A 19,818-nucleotide genomic window follows, 5' to 3' on the forward strand; every position below is an offset into this window, starting at 1 on the left:
CAAGCAAATGCGTCGCATCTTCCGACCATTCTAGCCACCCTGGAAGATACTCCGACGTTTCTTGACTTTGAACCTTCAGCAATTTGTCAGCTGATGAGTGGTCCATTGACGAAAGAGACGTTTTAAGATGTTGGGAGATTTTTACTTCAAGTTTGAATAGTTCATTAGGAAAACACAGCACACGACAACAGTGCACCAAAAGAAAGCACCAGCAGCTGCACTGTGGCTTCACTTGCAGCCAACTACACGCTCGTTTCCTGGCAGATAGAAAGCAACTGGGCACTTCTGCCTCAGAGAGTCACAAACCCAAATCATGCTGAATACAAATATCCCAACAACAAGGCTTCGCCAAGCCAACCACAAGTGAAGCAACATCACAAGCTGCAAGCAATCCTTTTGACTGCAATCAAGAGACAACAACACGTTTAGGCTCTTTTCCAGGGCAAACCCCTCTTTTATTCATTTCTTATGACAAAAAATGCACAAAAAAACATTTTTTCACCTCGTTTCTTTTTTCTTTACACATCAATGGAGACAACCACATGACTTAAACATTGGTAAAGAAATTCAGAAGCTCTCATTATACACGAGATCTGCCCGAAAAAATCTGCTTGAGAAAAACAAGGGATCTTCGAAAGAGACAAAGTAAGATGAGAGCTGCTATGTGAGCGGCGTGCACAGAGACAAAGAAGGTAGATAACCACATGGTACGGGTGAAACGTATAAATTCATCTATGCAGCGAGTGGTACGCGACGTCGCTTAACGCGAACCGAGATAGGGACAATACGTGAAAGCACTCAATCGGCCTTCAGACTGCTCTGCTGAAGTAGACAGCGGCGAAACGGAAGCCACTTTTCGGTGGGCAACGCGTGAGGTGTCGGGCTGTACAAGGATGCAGATTATGGATTTTCGTTCGCAGCGAAAGGCGAAATGTTGGCCAGGAACTCGTAGCACTGTACAAGTTAAAACAAGCACTCCCTGATGCCGGGGTGATGCTGGGGACTAGTTATCGAGACGACGAAGCGGAACCTTTTTTTTCCCCCCTTCCACCCATTTCCTCGGTGCGACGTTTTCGTTAGCTCAAACTGCAGCCCATACTCAACAGCCCCCCCAATTCTGTGCACCACTCTGGATAGCGGTACCGGGTGACACCTAACGTGTGCAGCAGCTACGTGTTCTCCATTGCGGACAACGTGCCGAGTTCTAAAGGCAGCAAGCGTCTCGTCGGGAATGAGGCGGTAATGCATCAACTAACGGGGCACATCGTAACAATCGCCTGCAATCGGATTTCATCTTTCCCGCGCTGAACGAACAAAGATGCCCATCTGAAATCAGCTAAACCTTCCCACCACTGTAGACTTGGATGTACAGAAAGCCTTCCCACACTCCATTACATGCACAATGACAACAACTGGGGCCACAGTGTGGGAGATGACACAGAAAAAGAGAGAACTAATGACACTGATCAGGTCGGTCGTTACACAATCATACTCAGCGCCATTAACATAGTTACACATGGCTTGTCCCCAACTCTCTCTCGAAAAACCCGCTAATCGTCGGGGCTGCATCTCAAGTTGCTGCCCTTGTTTCCAAGAGGCGGGGGCGATGGGTTCCTCAGCAGGGCACCCAACTTGTCCCCGGGTTCGGGGTCCGAGCCGGTGGCGTCTTTCTTCACCCCAGAAGTCGGGGACGACGGCGAGTACTTGTCCCTCGCACTGCCAGAGGACGCGTTGTTGCCCTCTTCCGGCTCCTCAAAGTCGATGTCGAAATGAAGCGCGCTGCTCCCGCCCATCTTAGTAGGGACCCCTTGGTTGGTGGTGGCGCCGCCGCCGCCATTGAAGCCGTGCTCTTGGTCGAGCTTCTCCAAGTCGAAGTCAAAGTCGATCACCTTCTGCGGCTTGCCCAACTCCTTCGCAGTGGCGGGTGGCGGTGGGGACGGCTTCCGCAGTTCCTCGTCAGAGGAGTCGCTCCCTTTGGGCAGCAGGTCGTCGAGGTCCCCGCTAAATATCGACACACTCGGGGCGGCGATGCTTGGCTTGGGGACCACTACTTCCTTGAATGTGTCCTTGAACCCACCTGGCAGCTTCGACACGGTGGTGGGCACGTCTTTCTTTGCGGAATCAGCCAGTTCTTTACCCATGTCTTTGAAAGAATCGTCTTGAAACGCAGTGGCACCCTCCCTACTCGACTTCAAAAACGCTATGTCCTTGAGCGGGCCGCCGAACAACGAGGGGCCGTTCTTCGAGGACGGCGGAGGGTTCAGCTCCCCGAGGGAGTCGGTGAAGTGGCGGGACCTGTCCCTCTTGGGGGGAATGATTTCTTCGAGGGCATCGTCGAGGAAGGAGGTGGCCGGTGGTTTGGGCAGCAGGTCCTTCATAGGGTCGCTGAACAGCAGGCCCACCGGGGGCTTCGGCGGTGCTTTGGGCTCCTCAAAGAGCGCCCCCGCCATGGCAGCCTTGGGCAGCAGTTCCTTCAACTCTTCTACGAGGCTGCTGCTTCCGCCAACCTTGGCCGACGACGCCTTCTCCTTGCTGGAGGACTTCCCCTTGCCGCTCTTCTTGTCCTTGGACGACTTGTGCTTCTTCCTCTTCTTGTGGTGCTTGTCGCCCACGGAGCTGTCCTCGCTGTCGCTCGAGCCCGAGCCCGCTTTCTTCGAGTGCCGGTGCCGCTTGGACTCTTTCTTCTTGCGGCTGTGCTTGGACTTCTTCGAGGAAGAAATGTCGGCGGCGGTCAATTCCTCGGAGGCATTGCGGCGCTTGCGGGAAGGGCGCTGCTCGTTGTCGCTTCCACCCGAGGACGACGAGCGGCTGCTCGAGTTGCTCGAACTGCTCGATTCGTCCGAGCTGCTGCTCGATCCGCTGCTCTCGCCGCTCGAGCCTCCTTTCTTGGACGGCTTCTTCTTGGCACTGCTGCTGGTGGCGTGCTTCTTCCGTTTGCGGTCCTTTCTTCGCTTCGCCACATCTGATGGATGAAACCAGGGCCCCCTCTCAACCTCCGACACTTTCCCCGCCTTTTTTTTTTTTTTTTTTTCTAGCATGGAATGCTTGAGCAGTACAAAAAAAATCAACTCTCACATGACGCAGAGGCACTGAACAAGGGGAGAAGCACGATCAAGCACGCATACCATTGCAACCAAGCAAAACGATGCATTTCCAAAGCATGACAAATCCACCGAACCACAGACAATTTCGCGGAACGTTATAAACAATGAACTCTGTGATGGACCTGCAGTCATACAGCAAATTTCCCACTGTACGCACTTAGTAAGACCTGATTTCGGCTTAAGGATCAATCAGCTGAGATATCCGAGGCATTAATTCCAGCCTTGATCCAATCAGTTAAGCCCACTAGCATTTTGTGTGGGGTTCTTGCTCCCCTTACCGCATTCATTCAAATGCAGAGTACATGCATCGTGTCATGAAATTTGCTGTATACACAGAACCATGAATCCAACGAAGAGATTGAGATCTTTCTTTCCTAAGGCTCAGGTCTGAGGCAGTAGTTTTCAATCATGGTTGTGACAAGCAACGTGGTATGATTGGGGAAAACGATGGAGACCTCACAGGCACATGTGGAAAGAAGCATATAGCATAAAAGGCAAGCCAAAGGCATTGCCACAATGCTTGCTCAGCGTGCGTTAGGATTTTTAAAAAAGTTTGCAAAAGTGTGGAGGCAATCTGACATAAGTAGAGGTGTGTGCTAAGCTGAGGTGAGCTGGAAGAATGAACAAGTTCCAAGCCGTGGTTTTGCATTATTGCTGCCCCCCCGCGCCCCCAATGAGCCCCACTACAAGCTACTGCCAGCTTCTTGGTCTGACAAAAGCATGCAAGCTGCAGCTTTGATAGCTTTGCACACATTTTGAGAACGACTGACACCAAAAGTTGGTTAAAATAAAAACGAGACCTACCCGTTCTTTTACATAAGCATGAGCAACTGCTACTGATATCCACAGAAAACAAAAAGAATATACGAACATCATGTCCACTCTAGCTTCCTTATACGATTAGATAAGCATCGAATTTCACTCTGAAAGTGATTGCTCATAAACAGAGGGAGTATTGCTGTTTTCAGTGACATACAAGGTTGAAATGTAATTCCTCAAGACTGCACACTGCCTACTGATGACCACCATAGCCTTCCCCGTCAATATGCAGTCAATGTCATATGCTGCCACAACCCTACTAGCTGCGATGTAAGTCGGTTAGAACCACACTGAGTGCTATACACGAGTACCATGCACTTGATATGCTACCTATGGTGAAGTGTTTTGATAAGACAAGGTGTCTTGAGGTGACGGTGCTGAAAGCATGCTACCTTCCAGGCTCCAAATCAATGCCAACACAGCCAGAGATATCGAGCTTAAAAGGAGTTTTCAAATCTCACTTTCAGCAGTTTTTTTACTTTCGACTGTGGCAGTACTCTTTCCAATTCTAAAAGTAAAAGAAAACATAGGCCAATTCTTTTATTACTCGCGCCTACAAAGTTAACTGGCAGGGAAAAAAAATCATTCAAGATCCCTAAACAGTGCGCGGACGCTCTAGCAATGAAACAAAACAACGATGCCCGCGAGGATACAACTCTGAGAAGCGAGACGCAATTTGATGCCGTCGGACACACAGGACTTGACAGGTTACTTTTTTGATGGAGTCATTTTATATTCGCCTTTCCAAACAAGGTCATTTTTTTTAATGCTTTTGCGTCGTATCTTGCGGAAGTGCAGCGGTGCTATAACAATGTATTAATTTTGAACCTAAATCACTTATGTCTCGAAGGGGCTCATTTTGCATGACATGCCAACAGAAAACAAACGGTTGGACAAGAATCCCTGTTGTGTTTGTTAGAATTCCCTGGGAGTCCCACCACAGACAAAGCAAAATGATAAATAATAAAAGGAGCATGAGAGCTACATATATTTTTTTTAACACTCACTGGAAGGTTTCCCTGCTGCCTCAAGGTGTTGTGTATTCTACTAGAAGCTCTTTCGTTGCTTTAAGCATGCCAGTCAAACAGTGTCCGTAGGCATCGAGCCTACCAACCACCTTGTCATCTGAACTGTGTTGTGATAGTAGCCCTGCAGCTGCTAATTTTGAGCCTCAGTGTGTCAAGTGCTTCTATATTTTATCGCGTAACATGTACACTGAAGACCTTGGACACACTGCATATACCTTCCCTGCAATGACAACACGAGAGTGGAAGCAACAGCAGGAAGTGAAATAGCAAAAATAATCCTGTGCTCTCTGGTTGTAGCGGCGGAGAAAACGATGCTTTGGACTTCACCGCTACGTTCAAGAGGAAAGAGGTTATGTCAAGAGCCACTGGCCCCATAAAGGCAAAAACGAGCGATCTTGAAAGCTCACTGAAACATAACTATTACCAAAACAAGTTCGTAAACAAGTCTCGTCAATTCACTAATCACCTTAGGAACTAGTATACAACATTACTGTTACTTAAAGTAGACTGGAGTTAGACTATTTGAACTACTGTAAAAACCGACATACAGCACAAGAACTGTTTCTGATTATTAGCATCCCAAATTTCTGCCTCATACTATACACCTTTTCATCCGTTAATCTTTAATAAGACCAGGACATGTTCTGGGCTGTGTTGCACATGCGCAGTGACATCTTCCTGTCGACTGCGTAAATTATCGAGCCGCTAGCACAGCCCACTGATAAAATGGCAGCGCCCAGGACGAGGAAGTTAAAAAGGTCTATACTTAATTAAATCCAAACAAAAATTTCAACCAGACACGGGGCTTAAGTTTTTTGGTTTCATCATTATTCTGCATTGCCATTGTCAGCTTCTAGCTTAAAGGACCTAGGAAACAACATTAGTGCGGCCGCCATCATGCGCCGACTCCAATGAGTGCTCCATGCGAAGAGCATGCTTTTGGGAAATGCTTTTTTTTTTCTTTTTCCCTGTAGTGAAGCAGCAAAATGTTGCAACTGCAAAAGCACTATTCGACTGCCTTCAAGAGGAAAGTGATTGTAACTGCAGAGAACATCGACTGTGCCACCGGGAGACAGTTTGCCGCGACGGAGGTCAACATCCGCGGTTCATGACAACAAAAGGAGGCCTTTTCATGTGCAGAAGCTTTTAGAAGCCGAAAAATGAGCCATTCCCAGAAATCCAATTCACCTTGATGGAGTTTGAATGACTATAGAAAGCACTGAGCGCAGAGTTTTTGCAGACGAAAGACACAGACCTTGCAAGAGAAAAACAGATTTTGCACTCTCAACTTTGAGGTGAACCAGCACTAGGTCTGTAGCTACATCCAGGGTTGCCATCAGACTAGGGTTGCCATCCTTCCCCGAAAAAGAAAAAAAAAAAAAACCGTGGTATATAGAAGGTTGAATTTGTGTTGAAAAGAATACACCATGTTTTTTGACATGCAGTGTTTTCTAGAAAGAAATCAGCACAATGTTTGTACTGAAAGTGACTGAGATATTGCTTATTGCTTTGAATGTGCTGCACTGAAAAGTAACCGCACATACTTTGTCGACTAAAAGCTCTTCTTTGCATCTGAATTCAAGAAACGAGTGCTAATAAGTATGCAATGCGCAGCCTGTCGACACGTTTATTACTGCAGATGCTGAATTGACGCTTATAAAATGCAAACAAAAAAGAAAGAAAAAAAAAACGTAGCACGATTGCCAAAAAACCGGCCAACAATGACGGCCAGTTTTAAGTACAGACCGGCAACCGGGCTGCCGTCTAAAAAACTGGTCGGGCCGGTCAAAAACTGGGAGGTAGCAACCCTACGTTCAACGTGCTGTATTTTCATCCCGCCGGTGTATGTTGATTTCGCAAACGTTGCCCAAACCGTTCAAAGTGCCACCTGGCCGACTCCTCTGTGAAGAGACTGCTGCACTAGCCCAGCATAAAACTCACCGTCATCCCTTGACACCTCAGCTGCAGCCCTTAAAACGTCTGCATGAACACGCCCTTTCAAGGAGGACCAGGTCAAGTGGTGCTACATGCAATGGATGCAGTCAGCCAAGCTTGGAGTGGCAGACACTGCCAGCCACACTGTGCAAGTGAATAACAGATGCACAGGCAAGCATCCCGGAGGACCTTGGGTGTCACACTTTAAAGGGGCTATAAAGACAAAATACAAGTTTGTTTTATTTGAAAGACTTGGTGTATTATAGTGCCCTCAGTGCTTGGCCAGCAGCAAACCAAGCTTTATTTCCTGAGAAATGAAACAATTTAAGCCAAAAAATTTAAATTGTCCCACTAAATTGTGCGTTTCATGACATCAGCGATGACGTATCCAAGGCAGGTACTTGAAACAAATGTTAGTATGTTGACTAAGGCTGCAGCAAATGGCGAAACATCTTTTGTTGCCCTGTTTACTGTCCGTTCTCATAGATGGCATGACGATACCGCTCAAGGACACTGTCCGTACTTGCTCTGTTTTTGATAGGATTTGTAACTGGCTTATATTGTTATTTCTGATAGTAAATAATCGTTTCGTGAAACACTAGATATGCTCGACGAACACAGTGATGTAAGACAATGTTGCTTATGCCAGTTGGCCAGCGCAGCATGCATTTCTTTGTAACTTCCATTGTTTACCCCACCATTCTTACTGCTACAAAAAGAATGTGCCCTAAATTTAAGCACAAATACCTCATCCTGCAGGCTCATAATCTATGTTTATTTGTGTTAGATTTTGTTGTCCTCAGCCGATCACAACGAGATGCCCATAATAAGTTCAGTGCGGAAAAGTAGCTATCGTGTCGCGTGCCCATTTTCTGTTTCCTCATTACACAGTTTATTTGAGTGAAGTTTGCGTTAAAAGTGGTGTCAGTGTTGCTCTAACGAGACAATCTTTCAAATGAACCAAACTTGCATTTTGTCTGCATGGCCCCTTTAAAAAATTGCGGTATCCTGAATGTGCTCAACAGCACAAACGACGCAAATTAGTGGGAAGAGTTCTCGCACAAGGAACTCTCCCATAACAACGCAGTCGAAAACGACAATGACTGAAGAGCAAAATGCAATGGAAATAAATGTTTTCACTAAGCTTGCCTTACACATACTCTACACACGCAAAATTTTTTCCCACACTTTTTGCTGTACCAAAATCTCACCTCATATTATGTGTAAGTCTGCACTACATGTGAGTTGGGCCCCAACTATATTTGGGTATTTACGGCAGCTCACAATAACCATGCTAAAGGCCACCTCGTGCTTCCTGGTTTTTCAACGAGTCCATGACTGATCTCAATTTGTCACACAAAAAGCAAAAGCTTGGACGTTATTAGCACATGACGCTGGTATAGAAGGGTGCAGCACAGTCCTGGCCTAGATTATCCGATATTTTTCCACAACAGCGTGAAGCCAGAGACTGACCAGTTTTTTCTGTGAAATCCAAGCTCGAATATAACCAGACTCCTTAACCAAAACAGCAACAACAAAAACAAACTTGCACATCACAATGAACACCTGCACACTTGAGCACTCACCTTAGCGTTTGCTTTGATCCTGCGTACTTGCACGCAAATTCCGCGCCACCAACACGCGACCACAAATAAAAAAAGAAAGAAATCGAGCAACAAAAAAAAAACTGAAGATTACCTTGAGCGAGGGACCTTGTCCCCAGGCTTTCACATCCGGGCTCGCAACCACCAACACATTCTCTCGGAAGACTGTCGCTATGCCCAATATACTTTGCACGGTGGCGTAGATTTCGTCGCTTCCATGCTGGTTAGGGTGACACCCTTTTCTCGCAAACACCTCACAATTCTGTTACGTCGTCATCCGACTCTCTATCTCTCTTTCTCGTTCCTTTTGAGGTTTGCTAGACAAGAAGAGAAGAGGAAAAGCCGCGACGCAGACTACTCACCGGAGTCGGAGCTCTCGCTACTTGAACTTCCCTTTTTGGCGCCGTGCTTGTGCTTCCGCTTCTTGGCCTTTTTCTTGTCCTTGGCGCGTTTTTTCTTGTCGGCTTTCGGGTCCTGCTTCTTGGCCATCTTGTTGAGTTTCCTGACCGACGAAAGTGGCGTATGTGACACGAACTTGACAGGTAAACAACAACACCCAGGAAACACACTGTCTCGGCGAAGATAAAATTAGAATAATGGCGCAGGAACACTCAAGTTATAGCGTTCCTTTAGAGTGTTAGAGGAACACCCAAGTTAGAATTGATTAATTAACAGCTTGGAAGTTTATGGTATAAAAACAAATTAAGTACATCCCGCTGGGCAAATGGCTTCTTGATTTGAGAAGGCATGTGGTAAGTAACAGCGTTTCCTTTGCATTTCAAACGTAAACGAGATTTAAGAAAAAGATTTAAGTGTGAAAAGACCTCAAAGGTCTCCCTTAAGGTAGGCACAAACAATTACACCAAATCTCTCTAGAGTCTCGCTAAAACAAGTACTGCTGTAATGGAAGGATTTGGCTGCAAAGCATGCCTTAGCAAAGAGCTGTGGGTTTCTTCAGCATGCAGGTCAGATATTGACACATTTTTTTCCCCCCGTTCGAAACTCATTTGACACAGCCCCCAATTCATACCTTTTATTCGGCCCCAGCCATAGTGTTTCCATGGTCAATAATTTAAAGGCATTTCAGAATTCAAATAGGGGGCTTTATGAACCCCTAGCCTAACCCAACTAAGGTATGTGAATAAACTCACAGAGAAAGCTTTGAACTAGTAATTTAGTTTAGACCCTTTGACATTTCATACTGTACTGTTTTGCATTCCCACATTCAATATGCATAACAAAAACAACAACAACAAATAAAAACAGCCACGAAGCCTAGTCTGAAACCAAAGACTTCATTTTGTCATCAGTAGAATGCATTAGCCGCTACCCAAATGTGTAGTTAAAACTGAAACCGTTAATGCTGTTGTCTAAAACTTTTTCAAACAGGCACAATTTCTCTTGACTATAACTGCACAATTGTGGTCAAAAGGGTTTCTTGCTCTTACACTTACATAAAAACTACCCAGCACTACATCAGGCACTGTGATTTAAAAAAATTTAAAGCCGTTCCACTCAATGTGAAAGCTGTTGGAAGTGCAGAGCAGTGATTCACCATAATGGGCTGCAGCGCCATTATCCGCTCACTGCTGCCACCCAATGCATTTCAAATTTCCCGCCTTCGCAGAGCCCGTGCGCCCCTGCCTGAAACTGTGCCAGCGGGAGTTCTGTTCTTTTTGTGCTTGCTTTAATTTCATATGCTGGAGCTGTTTTGCGTCATTTCGAACGCGTAATTTGTTTCTTGCGTGGCTGGAGCCTTTCTGCGTCATTTCGAACACGCCATTTTTTTCTTGTGCGGTTTCAGCATTTTTATGGCATTTAGAACGCGCCGCTTTTTTCTTGCCCAGCTGGAGCCTTTCTGCGTCATTTCGAACGCGCCATCTTTTTCTTGCACGGCCGCTTTTTTCGCTTCCGTAAAACCCAACTCAACGAGCATTCCTAACTAAATGAACGCGGGGGCTGCCGGCTATGTACACAGATTTTGCCTGAAATGTACCTGCAGTTTTCTTTGCGCTAAACGACGGAGAGATGTATGACAAGCGCCAGCGGTTCACGAGGTTCGTACGCTTATGACTATTTAAACCGCGTGGTTTTCGAAGCCTCAGCATGACCCCCTGACGACGGTACATGAGGCTCTACTTGGGTCCGTTATCTCGCTGCGCCGCCTGATTCCTGCAGTCGCATCAACTGTTAGCGAGGTACGACGACAAGGTGAGCCCATTAAGTGCTCTGCACTTAGAACACATTCCCATTTCTGTTCAGCAATGTCTGCTAACTAAGGTGAGCCAAAAAAAAAAAAAAAAAAAAAAAGGCAAGCGGAACTAGCGCGCCAGAAATCCCGAGGGCACCAAAGCACACCTCATGATGTGGAGAACGTGAAATGATTAGTGCCCGATTACCAAACACGTCCTTTTATTACCATAATCACCTGCTTCACCTTTGCATATTTTTTTTCTCTTTGTTACCGTGACTGAGCACATACGCACTTTGCTGCCAGATTTTGAACCTACTAAGTTAAAGAATGCTTTCGCATTAAAAAATTTCCACATAGAAATTAGAGACATAGAGACAAAGAAAATCTACTCACAGCAGGAGTTTCTTCTTTTGCTTAGTGCTGAGCGACTTTAAAAATTCCACCTCTGGGTCATCCGCGTCCTCGTCGTCACTTGGGATAAGTAGCTAAGCAGAAAAAAAAATCAGGATTTTATGACAACGACACTTTGCTCAATGCATCTCTTCCTACATTGCCCACCTATAGCATTTTCAATATACAGCAGCTCCTAAAGAAGGCAGAATTAAAAGGCAGCAACAACTACTCTACCTGAGGTTTGCGCATACAAAGTCCTCAGCATCAATGGAGAAACAATTGAATGGCCGTAACATGAAAGGCACGTGATGTCTCATCTATATTCACAGCTAACAGGTTTCACAATCAATGGCATTTTTGTCACACTGCCAGAACTGAATGCCATAAATGGTACAGTATATTCCTAGTGCTGCAACATTGTTGCAAGCACTTCAAAGGGATTTTAAAAAAAGTAAATGTTTCACTCTGTTGCAATCAAAGTTTTTCTTGAAGGCCACACTTTAAGGTCTGTTTTGTTTATCCAAAATCGGTGATGGCACTTATTTTATTATTTAGTGTACGAAAAAAACTCCCTTTTCACCTATCCATAAAATGCTCTGCTTCGCACAAACTGGCATGCAACATTTTGTCGTGACGCCCCATAGGTGGCTGCACTGTTTGCACACAAAAAGGTCAAAATGGCGTTGGCACAAAGTGATCTCTATTTGACTGCAAAAATAACTGAGCAAGAGCTGTCACCTATCCTCTTATTGAACAAAGCAGGCCACACCAAACATACCATGCAAAAGTTTACAGCAAATGAGCGAAATGTTTGCTCTAAAAAAAAAAAATTAAGGCGATAACCCTGCAATGCACCGAGATTTCCAGTATCAGCATCAGGTGTTGATTTACTCACGTCCATGCATTTACTCGTGACTGATAACAAAATGGCAGGAATCTTGCAATTATGGCCAAAGACGTATTAAAACCAAGTGTAAAACGTCCACAACAATATTGTGACACCGCCTGTACATGATACGCGTATACAGCAGACTCCCGTTAGTACAAAGTCCACGGGGACGGCAAAAAACTTGGAATTAACCAAACTTCCAATTAAACAAAAAGCACGAGAACGGCACCGTCATTAGTCCGCAACACGTCTCCCTCGTTGATTTTGTTTAGAATCTCGACTATCGTTGCCTAGTTGAGTGTACAGCATGGATTGCCTCGATAGTTCAGACTTACGGCTAAAATCGAAGCCTGAAACGTCCAACCAACAAACCTCTCACACGGCACTGTGCCCAACAAAGAAGGTTGTAGACCTCGAAAGATAGAGACGCGTACGCTGGCGCAAGTCTCAATTGGTCTGCCACTTCATCAAGTGTGCGCTGCCTCAGTTGCAATGGCGCCGACACAAGTACAGAACACGGTGCTATTTTGGTGCTTGAAAATTTTGAATTTTATCAAGAGGTGACGGTCACCTCGATGGTTTTTATTCAAAATAACTTCCGATTAACCAATACAAGTTTCACGTTCAAATTACCGAGCAATTTCTTCCACTAAATAGCATGTAAAATTGCACGGACCAGCACATAACCTCTAAAGGATATTCCAATTAATAAGCGATTTCGAAGTGTCGAGAATTGACTGCATGCACACACACACACACACACATCCGTACATACGCATACATACAAGCCCAAATATATGCTATAAGTATAAACAGTAGAATCTTGATAAATGGAAATCGCTTAAACGGAATTGTTGCTTAATGGAACTGTAGCCTGTAAGTTGGTTGCTTTAGTATTCAGATAAAGTAAAAAACCTTTTCGTAATTGGAACTAAAATTTTCGCTTCACCATGTAAACGGAACCGAAACTGGAACTTCTTGTCAAGCCTATGGCCAACAGCATCAGCTTTTTCTGGTTGCCGCTGTTTAGTTCTTGTTTTCTTTTTTTAGCCTCGTTGGCTTTGTAAGCCTCGTCTCGTTAGTAGTCAGCCGTGTTAGCATGACGAATGCACCATCAAACATCACAGTTCTTATTCTAATCGTTCGGTCTTGATTCAAGTCACCGAGGTTACAGGGCTGCTTCTCCTTCTTCTTCTACCATCTTCTAAATTCGTTGTCTCATAAGCACTCGCGAAATCGAGGACTAAGGCATGCACACCATGCGCTTACGTTAGAAAAAGAAAAGACCATTCTTGACGTCGAAAGCGGCTCTTTGATGCATTTTTTATGGAACAGTGACTAAATGTTTCCAACTAAACTTTGTGAATGTTGTGCCTAAACCTCTTGTAGTTTTCTTGCTTTCTGAAAAGCAATCAGCTACATTCACCTTCCAGTGCTTAGAGTTCCATTAAATGTCCTTACGTGTGTGTATGCACATCAATTTGCACTTTTGCACATCTCTCTCAGTAAACAAAACTACTGTTAAATGAAACTAATTTTTTCGGACTCTTGAAATTCCGTTTATCGAGAGTCTACTGTACACATACACTACCATAGGGGGCACAAATACTTTCAATACGTAACCCAGTGTCCACCGTGCCCTTCAAATAAAAATTACCCACTTGATTGGCCTGGGTGATGTTATAGCGATGTCCCAAGGCGTTCGTTTTGAGCTGCAGACCACCATCCCTCATCTGCTTCATCAACTCCAATGGGTCCATGCTGACGCCACCTAAACAAGAGTCAGGATAAAGGGAGGAAGGGACCGGTTATCCCAAACCACCCATAAATCAGACCCACGCATAATGACCAAACACACGCAAAGTGAAACGGACCTCAAATATAGCACTACTACTCACTATCAGGAGGTGATGACACAGGAGATGGGCTCAGCTCCCCTTCTTCGCACGACATCTTCCAAGTTTCTTACAGCCACACACTCTGAACCCTTACAGAACCCCCTCTCTTGTCTTGCTATCTATACTTCATGTCCCTGGGCAACATAGTAGCTCAAGGTACCAATCATTTCGTTAGATTCTTCTCAATCTAGTAGTGGGAGTACAGCATCACACACCTTTCGCTTTTTGAAAAACTCAGACATACTGAAAGGCTTATAAAAGCGTAAGGAGCTTAGTACAGCTTGAAACCTGGTAGTACTCCTATTATTTAGCACCTGAAGAAAAAGAAGCTTCCCTGACCACTTTTAAGCAAAACATCTGCTTTCTTCAATAGAACACTTAAAGCAGGTTCAGACTGCCTATAAAGAAGCTGCTTAGCTTTTAATTTGGACAACAAAGAAGCCAAAGTAGTTAAACAAGAAGCTTTATTTTAGAGCAGTGAGGAGATGCTTCAATGATGAAAGAAAATAAAAAAGAATTTTAAAATCCTGACTTCCAGTCGGGGATGCAAAGAAAAGCAACAAGCCAAATCAGCCACTCCTAAACACATATTTTCGATTTTTCGGGTGAGTTGACAACATTATCAAAATATTTTGCCAGCTTCAAGCACAGAGTGTGTAGGCCATCTTCCAAGTATTTTTTTTTTTTCGTTTATGTGCATTTTCAAAATAAGCACGAAATGTGCCTTTAAAAGTGTCACGCTTTTGGCAACGTGCTTCCCACAGATTTGGTGGTGATGTCCATGGTGGCATGCTGGATTCTGCAGCCAGAATTTAGCACAGTTTGAGTTTAACACATATAAACAGTGCATGAACAGAAAAAAAAAAAATCCAGAAGCATTGATATTAACTTTAGACCAGCTTATAACTGGAATTCTGAAGCCTGAGATCGCATGAAATGGCTTTCGAAGCCAATGTGACATCACAGAGGTAATTAATTAATAGGGCAGCCCCAATGGGTGGTGCCTGGCATTTTCCTTTCTTTCCATGCATTACAAACAAACTATATTTCTACAAAACGCTACAATGCAGTAGCCGACCCTTTTTCCGGACCGGACCCCGAAAATTCGGACTTGCTGGGTATATTTTGGACTTTCCCGAGGATCCGCCAGTTGTCCCATAGGAGTAAAGACTCACGGATTTTTATGAATGCTCTTTTATTCGGACTATGTTTGGTTCCCCCCCAGGTCTGAAAAATCGGTCGGCTACTGTAGTTCCTGACAGCGAAACAAAACATACATGTTTGACAAACCCACCACTCTGTCTCTTCAGAGAGCAAACGATAAAGACCCAAACTTGCAATCTTAACAATAGCTTTTATTTTCCCACTTTAAACGTACCAAGAAAGGTTGCCAACATACCCTTGTCTCTCTAAAACATCAAAAGGGGGAGCCCACTAACTATGCTAAAAGTAATTATCGAAAACCAAACAATGAATTTCAGTAGGAACAGTGGAAGCTACTGCATCCCAAACTTCTTGCCAATTCGCAACTCCAAGTTTGCGATCGCCACCTGGCGGATAGCATGAGCAACAGGTCTAATCAGTTTCGGCTGGTTTCTTCTCCCTAATGCACCCACTGAGTTTATTTCTGATAACAACCGTCGGCGCTACAAAGTTGTAACGCTGCCAAGAGAAGAATATAGGATGAAAAAGTAGAGATAAGCAGTGCTTTTGCGCCTTCTTGGTGGGCCAGGTAGCAGTGAAAGGACAAAAATGCGAGTATACATTTTAAGTCATTCCTGCAACAAGATGAGAAAACGAATCTCAGGTGACGCAATGAATAAGGAGACTGAGAACAGTGGCATTGAGCATTGTGGTTTACTGGAAGAAGGTTGGGATGACCGGTGATGATATCTTTGGAACCACTCCACAATCACACTGGACCCACATTCCTCCACTTTGGGTTCCTATGGACCTAGAGAAACCTCGCTACATCAAACAGTGCAAACGTTTCAAAGTAGCTTGATATAGCTGACTTGACCTCTGTGGCAGCCTCTCAGTAGCAGCGCTGTGGCAATCTACGTGCAACATCTGACGGCAAATCCACTCCAACAGGAACAAAACTTGCACAACGATATCTTTCACTGAGGGTTTCACAGAACTTATGTTTGCGAGGGTGGATTTCACATGGCACGTGACACTCCACTCACGTGCAGACAACCCTAAACGAGAACACACAAAATGGCCGCCTCCTTTCCTCTCTTCCGTTCGAACTGTTCATTTCATGCAGTCTGCATTCCCACTGACTACAGTAAAAGCTCGTTACCAGAGACACTGTTACAAGAGACAATTGGTTATAAGAGACATCTGAATTGAAACGGTTTGGTTGGCTCCCCAATGATCGGCATGTTAGCAACTTCGCATACAAGAGACCTTGGTTACAAGAAACTAGTTTCCCGTGTCCACTGAGTGTTTCTTGTAACGAGTTTTTATTGTAGTCGTTCGTTTGTCTGCAACAAAGCATCTTCGCAGCCCATTCTTACTCGTAGCGAACTGTCAAACTGCACCAACTTACCCAGCGAATCAGCGCTGCACAAATGTGAAGGCCCCTTACAAACTGCCACCTTGCACAAGTGTTAGTCCTTAACACAACTTCACGGAGAGCCATTCACCTTGATTAAAATACTATACACTAAACAGCTAAAATACTAAACAGCTCAAAGCGAGAGACGGGTGTGAATTTTCTTCACAGAAACTTACCCTACCTTGGGAATTTCCCCTAATGGTTGATTACCAACTTGGAGTTGTGAACAGTAAACAGCACTAGATATAAACTGGGGGTAAATGTTATTAAAATGAAGAAAAATTCAACTTCGTGCTTGAAATGTGCAATGTGGTTCTCTCGGTGCTTGCCAGACAGAGGGAAAAAACAAATCACAGATAATTTGAGGGTGATTTTCTGCAAATACAAGAACTTTACAATGAAGGCAACCTCTAAATGGGAACGATGAAACCGCTTGTTGCCAAAGACAGCGACGGTAATCATCCAGCAAATGCCGAAATCTGCCGGACTTAGGAAGGCGGCCTTGCCGGGCATGTCCTTTTCGCTGAAGGGACTTGCTCCTGAGCACCGACTTAAGCCGCCGCTCTCGAGAAGAGAGCAGACTTGGTCTGGGAACAGTACGCCACGGAACCTCCCACTGCTGGTTCTGGCGGAGGAGGCCGTTCTTAAGCCGGCCAGAACGCCTCGCCGCGCCCAGTTCTCGACCCATGGAAACTAAAGGAGGCGGCTCGGAAAATGAAACCCTTTTTTCCCACGGAGCAGCATCCGGTCTCCGTGAGATTCTCGAGACCGTCTCATCAACGCCCCACCAGTCTTCCTCGGATGAGGAGGACAGACCAAACGTCACTGGAGAAATGAACAACAGACAACAGACAAAAGCAATGCTTGTGAGTTGCTCTTACATTATTCTCACTCCGGCAAGACTCATTTTCAACTAGCTGCACTCTGTGCCTGCAGCTGCCATTTTTGGCCACATCGTCGCCACACACTGTTGGCCACACATCGCTTCACAACTAAGACAGCATATCTTAGTTGTGCAAGCAACCCAATTTATGATGAGGCCAGAAACAAGTTGAGCAAGTTACCAAAAAAATATACTTTTTTCAAAATAAAACAAAGTTGCATTTTGACTCCATGGTTCCTTTAACTATTTCGTTACGGCGGAAAAACGGCCGATTTTGAGTGCTTCCACAAAACTATTTCTTTCTCTTGAGCTAGTAGACACATTTAGCATTGCTATGCATGGAATCGTAGCTTATAGATTGCTCTTGCAAACACATAACAGCAGTTTTGTTAGTCAATTTTGTTTTATTAGTCAAATAATCAGAAAAAAATGCACACAAAAGTATACACGCAACGTATATAGGCGATTGCAATAAGCCTAAAAATTATTTTAGGAATTCTAAGATATACAAATTGTTCCCACATTTCTTGGCTATGATTCAATGTGTATATCAACGCTGTACACCAAGTTTTGTATTTTTGTGGGCCCGTCAACTTAGTGAAACTGACGGCTGTGCCACTCCTCGAAGCCACTCGAGTGTAAGTCGGTCATGCATCCAAGCACACTTTTTTGTGTTCTGACGCAAAATTCTTTTCACTTTAGTGGTAAAAAACCAGAAAAAAAAAATCCAGCGCTCTTGAGAAGTGTCGCGCATCGCTCTGTAGTGGTAATCTGACACGAGTGCCAGGCTATCATGAAGGTGATAACGCAATATGACACGGCGCCTTTGGCAAAATATCCCCACCGTACGTTGTCCAGACCCTACACATCGATGTGTAAAGCCGCAGTCGTCAGATAGGAAGCATGTTTTGTTTATAAATACAGCCCAAATACAGCGGACGCCATTTTCACACAACTCGCCACTATCGCGGGTTCAAATTTCACTCTTGGCACGGTCTCTGCACTCAAAATATCAACAAAACATCATAAAATCAAAAAATGAGTTGTCAACAAATACGCCAGATGGCGTTAGTTGTCCGCCAGGTGCCGTTTTTAGCTTTCGCAGGACATTTGAAATCATGGTGCCGCCAGGAAAGAGTTAAGGTGTACTGTCCCTACAATCCCAAACAAATGCAGCCCCTGATGGTCGAACCCTTCCCTCTGAATTCCTGTTAGGGGCACTGACACAAAAATTTTGCAGGTTGTCTTTCTTTTGTTGCGATAAGTAGCTATTGATTTATTTATTAAGTGCAGAAACCTCATCTGCTTCCGCGCGCGACAGTTGTTTAATTAAAGACATTTTTAATGCAGCCAGTCGCAGTTTCGGTTTCAGCGGGTGCCGCAAAAGGCTGGATTTGGTATAAACAAAGCTGCCCACATTACTGTCAGATGGATATCACAGAGCAGAGCTGCCGTAGCACTGGTGATTCCATGGAGGCGGCAGTTTTTGCTAATGCCCCTGCGTACTGATCTCATCAGTCGCTTAATTAAAAAGAGACAGTGAATGTGATGCAGGAGTCGCGAGTTCAAATTGCTGCCACAGCTGGAGAACGACGCACGACGCTCAAGACAGTGGGCAAGGAAGACGTGCGCTGGAAGCAGCCAACCGGTCTGCCTACAGGTCTGCCTACAGATGTGTTAGGCTTGACCCTGCAGCGGATATTCGATTGCCGCTCTCGTAAGCGGTGCAGATTGCGACTTTTAAGGCAATTTGCCATTGCATCATTAAATCCTTTCCCGTATGTGCTGCCTTGTTTGGGACATGGGTCTTATTTCGAGCAGCAGTAACAAGCTATCGTTCAAGCTACCTCCACTTTGCGGCTGCGACCACCGCCTGCGCGGCGACCGTGTGGCTTGCTCAGTGTGCTTTTCATGTCCCTGGAGCGTTTTCGCGTCCAGTGTAATAAAAAGCAATAAAAATAGAGTGCCTGGAATCGTTGTAGAACTTTGGTCATGGCCAGCTGCCCAATGAGCCAACGAAATCCTGGTGCCTCTGCCGCCAACGATCGGATCATTCGTTGCTCGAGAGCAAAAGCACCGACCTCCAATCAGACTGGCGAGCCGGCGAGAAACGCCGGCAGTGCTGAAGCGGCCAACAAAAACTCGTGACATGTTTTACTCCACATTCGGGGAAGGTCAATTGCGTGGGGTCCTCCACTGGCTGCTTGTTTGGGTTTCGCACTTTAAAATTGATTTTAAATATGTTCTAGGCTGTATTTGCCACTGATATTTTGCAGATGGTGGATGTGTTCCCAATAATCTATCTCCGAAGTTATCTCGCCTTCAAAATTTTGTGTCAGTACTCCTTTAAGCCTACTAATTTTCCTACTCTATAGCTGTAAAGATATTTCTAATCAAGTTGGCTAGCCTGGCTTAAAAAAAATGCAGTGGTAACTTTTGGCTACAACAGAATTTTCGAGGCGTAGTCTACGCACTGCCATCTTTAATGCGGCAAGAGTTGCTATACCA

At 45.0% G+C, this 19,818-nt stretch overlaps 1 protein-coding gene across 1 annotated transcript; it reads right to left on the minus strand.

Moving 5' to 3' along the window:
* Positions 1–430: 430 nt before the first annotated feature.
* On the minus strand, positions 431–13,737 carry LOC144169404 (uncharacterized; the record flags this gene model as incomplete). Its single annotated transcript, XM_077698526.1, is given in 4 exon segments — positions 431–2,962; positions 8,853–8,992; positions 11,078–11,169; positions 13,628–13,737. Coding segments are annotated over 4 exon segments (1,754 nt in total), but the record flags the coding sequence as incomplete, so codon positions are not given.
* Positions 13,738–19,818: the final 6,081 nt, after the last annotated feature.

This window comes from Haemaphysalis longicornis, unplaced genomic scaffold, assembly GCF_048455015.1.
Source record: "Haemaphysalis longicornis isolate Haplotype H1 unplaced genomic scaffold, Haemaphysalis longicornis Haplotype H1 scaffold_2, whole genome shotgun sequence".
Taxonomy (NCBI): Eukaryota; Metazoa; Arthropoda; class Arachnida; order Ixodida; family Ixodidae; genus Haemaphysalis; species Haemaphysalis longicornis.